Raw genomic sequence first — 4,284 nt, 5'->3', positions numbered from 1 at the left:
CCCACACATCAAAAGGATTGTAAGGGAGTACACTATGAACAACTCTATGTACCATGATGCCTAGCTAATTTTTCTATTTTTAGTGGAGACAGGGTCTTATTCTTGCTCAGGCTGATCTCTAACTCCTGACCTCAAGCAGTCCTCCTGTTTCAGCCTCCCAGAGTGCTAGGATTATAGGCGGGAGCCACCACGCTCAGCCAAAAATTTCGTTTTGGTTCTTTTTTATGTCTTATATTTCTTTCCTTAGACTTTCTCTCTGAGACTTTCTATTTTTTCATTTGTTTCATTGTGTTCTTAATTACTTGTTGAAGCATTTTTATGATAGTTGTTTTAAAATCTGTCAGATAATTCTAAACCTCTCTTATTTTGGTGTTTGCATCTGTTGGTTGACTTTTTGGATTCCGTTTGAGATCTTGGTTCTTGGTATGATAAGAATTTTTTTTTTTTTTATGGAAACCTGGACATTTTGAGTTATGTTATGTTTGGTTATGTTATGAAAATCTGGATCTTATTTAAACCTTTTGTGTTAGCTAGCTTACTCTAAGAGTCACTCTGGCAGGAGAAGTCAGGGCTGCCATCTTATTACTGCCAACTACAGGTAGAAATTGAAGTTTCTACTCTGCATCCACTGGCATCGTGGAGGGGAATGTTCTTTGTGATTTCTGGGTGGGGATGAGAGTTCCAGGTTCCCACTAGGCCGCCACTTGTCTAAAAATGGGTGGGAGTACCTCGTTACTGTTTCTCACATTGCCTCCACTGACACTACTTGGGCGGTAACCTTGTTACTACTGGCCGATGGTGAAAGTCCTGACTCTTCACTACCTCTACACCACCCCAGGGCAGAGGAGGATTGGCTGCTTATTACTATCTGGTAGGAATAGAAGTTCTCATTCTCCATGTGATTTCCACCAAACACTATAGGAGTTGAGAGAGAGGCTTCATTTTATCCTGCTATGGGTGGACATTTTAGGTCCCTATTCAGTCTTTGGTGGCATTGGTGAGAGTTGGGCCGTAGTCTTTAGGTGGTGTTTGATTGGAGTGAGTATTTATTTTCTAAAAGTTTTCTGTCATGCTAAGCTGCTCCTTTCTTGGTCTTTTGGCTAGAGGAAGACCAGGTTTTTGTTGGGGCTTTTTGTCCATCCCCATTGGTGTTTCTGGTTTGTTGGCTTCTTCACCTCCAGGTTTGAGATATGTGAGGCAAAAAGAAACCCAGGAACTCACCACTATATTGTACCACAGGTCTCCACCTTTCAGAGTCTTATGTTTATTTTATATATAATATCCAGGGATTTTAGTGGTCCCTAGGAGAGAGAAGGAAAAGTACATTTATTCTCTCTTCCTGGAAGTAGAAGTTATTTATCTATTAAAAAATTTTTTTAAATCCTATACCCCCTTCATCCCACTCAAGTTAGTGCCTCCTTTCTCTGAGCCACTTTAGAACCAAATTCTTTGAGATCATTTATCGACACTTGTTTTCTCCAGTTTCTCTCTTCTCATTCTCTCTTAAACCTATTCCAGTAAGATTTTTATCCTTATCACTCCTCCAAAACAACTCTCGTCAAAATATCATTTACAAGTGAATAATAAAAGCAGTAATACTTATTAAAACTTGTGGTTGCAGCTAAAGTTATACAAAGAGAGAAATCTGTAGTCTTAAATGATATATTAAATGAATTAAATTCTGGCAAGATTGGACAAGGGAAACAATGAAAAGGCAAAAATAAATAATGTTAATGCAGATTAGAAAATGATATAAAGATTTTTAGTGAACATATTTAAATAAAAGAATATGTGAAATAATCCAATTATTGGAAATTTATAAGTCACCAAGACATTCAAAAAGAAATAGAAAATCTCAGTGGTCCTGTAACCATTCAAAATGTCGATATAGTTAAAATTCTTTCTTTCCCTCTCTCAATAAAAAAAGGCCCAGATGACTTTTCATCTAAGTTCAGACAAATGCTAATTCCAAGGCTGTATAAACTTCTTCAGAAAACAAATAGAAAAAATGGTAGTAATATTCATTTCATTTTCCAAGGCTTATACTACAAGCTTGTTATCAAAACTAGCAAGGAGAGTGTCCAAGAATGAAGTTTACAAACTACCCTCTCTTAGGAACATAGCAAAAAATAATCTAGCAATGTATAAAACAGATAACATGACCAAATTGGCTTATTCTAGACATGCAAGCTTTAATTGATATTAGAAATTTGTTCAAAATGTTTACGCTTTAATAAAATTATAAGTTACTACACACATCATAGACCTTCACATCATTAATTTAGAACAGTGAAAGTCTGAGAAAATCTGAGAATGCTGGGTATCTGTAGAACATGATGAGTACCAGAATTTGGTTTTGAGTTTCATACTCATTTTGTTGAGGGGGAGTCAGATGGTCTCTCAGAGGTGGCAAAGTGTGAGTTACGGCTTGGTGAATAATATTTTGTCAGAATGTCGGTGGTAACATTTCAAGTAGAGGAAATATGTGTGCTAAAGCATAGCTGTGGCATTTGGGAATGGTAAGTGAATATAACTAGAGCACGGTAAGGATATTGGGAAATGGCAGGAGATGAGACCGGAGATTTGTGCCAAATTGTTAAAGACCTTGTCTGCCTTGCTTCTTGCTAAATAGTGGAATTTATCAACCCACTGAGAGTTGGAAAGCCAGTCAAGATTTTTGAGCCTTCCATCTATTAAGCTCCTTATATTTAATGTTTTGTCTTTAGAAATAACTTATTGTTTGCATGTTTTTCCATATGTAACTTATTTGAAGTTAGGTGCTTTCACTGATTGACTTTTTGTTCATTAAAAATGTAGGAATCTGGATTTATGACTGAAACACTTAATATAATGTATTAATTTCCTCTGTGTTACATCCTGAACTTTTAAAACCACTCATGGCTAATCTCTTTCACCAAGCTGTTGCCTAAGAACTCTCCAGAGAAATATGTGACAGAGGCCTGATTAATTGCACATGCTCTGCCATTTTTTAACTTTATATGTGATAAAAGCATATTTTAATACATCTCTTTTTAAGAAATATTGACAAATTTATTGGAATTTTTTGATTTGAGTTGTATTTTTTGTTTTGAAGAAAAGTCATTGGAGTGAACTTTCATTGATTGCTAGGTTTTTTCTTTTCCCCCCCTTTTTACTTTTTTTATTGCATTGTTAGATGCAAGCAACAAATTTGTTTGTTACTCTAAATTTGTCAATCAGGGAATTTTAACTTCATAAATGCACTCACTTTCTTCTTAAATGCATTTCTTCTAACCCCCAATGATGCTTTCATTTAGTTTTTTTGATTATATAATTTGTTTGATTTTTTTTCATTTAAGGTGTGACTGCACAGAAAAGTTACAGAACAAATTTGACTTTTTGCGCTCACAGTTGAATGATATTTCATCGTTTAAAAATATCTACAGATATGCCTTTGATTTTGCAAGGGTAGGTACAATTTCCATGTTTAGTTGTTTTAATAGGTTTTCATCTTGAAACCACACTTACGAAAATTTTTTCACTTATATTCTAAGGATAAAGATCAAAGAAGCCTTGATATTGATACTGCTAAATCTATGTTAGCTCTTCTGCTTGGGAGGACATGGCCACTGTTTTCAGTATTTTACCAGTACCTGGAGGTATGTATGTTTTTTAAATTTTGAAATATTATTTTAAAACTTAATCTGATTGAAAAATATACTTTTAATTAAGGAACAAATAGATTTTTAATATTGTATTTTTAAAAAATCTGCTTGAGTAGACATAATTTTGTTAAAATATGTGTATCTCTTGTCATTTCTGGACATTTTAGTTCATGTTTATTAATATGTTTTGTACATAAGATATTTTCATTCCACCCACACACACACACGCACACATTCACACACGACACACACAACATAAGACCTCCAAGAAATATATTTTAGCACATTCTTCATGCAAAACTAGTTTCTTGGATTTTTGTCCAGAGAGAATTGATACAAATCTCAAGCTTCTAAATCTAGTTTCTTTCTGTTGTTATACAGGGTCTTAGGCTGAAATGCACATAAGAGAACCAATTTAGTGATGAAACTTTCCTCTTCTACTTAGGCTCAATCTGAAGAATAGAATAAGGCTATTAATAGTTTTTATGTCCACAAATCTGAGAATGGCTATAATAGTATATGCTTAACACATTGACTGCCACACTAGAAAAAAAATTTTTCCTTGGGGCCACAGTGTTTTATTACAAAAATAGAATAAAAACTTCTAAAACAAAATGATCCTTTCTAATTTAATGAAAAA

The 4,284-nt window shown here is 34.2% G+C and overlaps 1 protein-coding gene across 1 annotated transcript in view; it reads left to right on the top strand.

Moving 5' to 3' along the window:
* DCUN1D5 (DCN1, defective in cullin neddylation 1, domain containing 5) overlaps positions 1–4,284 on the top strand; it is a 25,817-nt gene that overhangs the window by 17,535 nt on the left and 3,998 nt on the right. The window contains exons 3-5 of the mRNA XM_012659110.1: positions 3,176–3,192; positions 3,339–3,447; positions 3,534–3,638. Of these exons, the coding sequence (XP_012514564.1) occupies positions 3,176–3,192; positions 3,339–3,447; positions 3,534–3,638 (231 nt within the window). The remainder of the gene's footprint in view (positions 1–3,175; positions 3,193–3,338; positions 3,448–3,533; positions 3,639–4,284) is intronic.

Source organism: Propithecus coquereli, unplaced genomic scaffold (assembly GCF_000956105.1).
Source record: "Propithecus coquereli isolate 6110/MARCELLA unplaced genomic scaffold, Pcoq_1.0 Scaffold6, whole genome shotgun sequence".
NCBI lineage: Eukaryota > Metazoa > Chordata > Mammalia > Primates > Indriidae > Propithecus > Propithecus coquereli.
The sequence above is the reverse complement of the archived record's forward strand: the minus strand, read 5'-3'. Positions and strand labels throughout refer to the sequence as shown.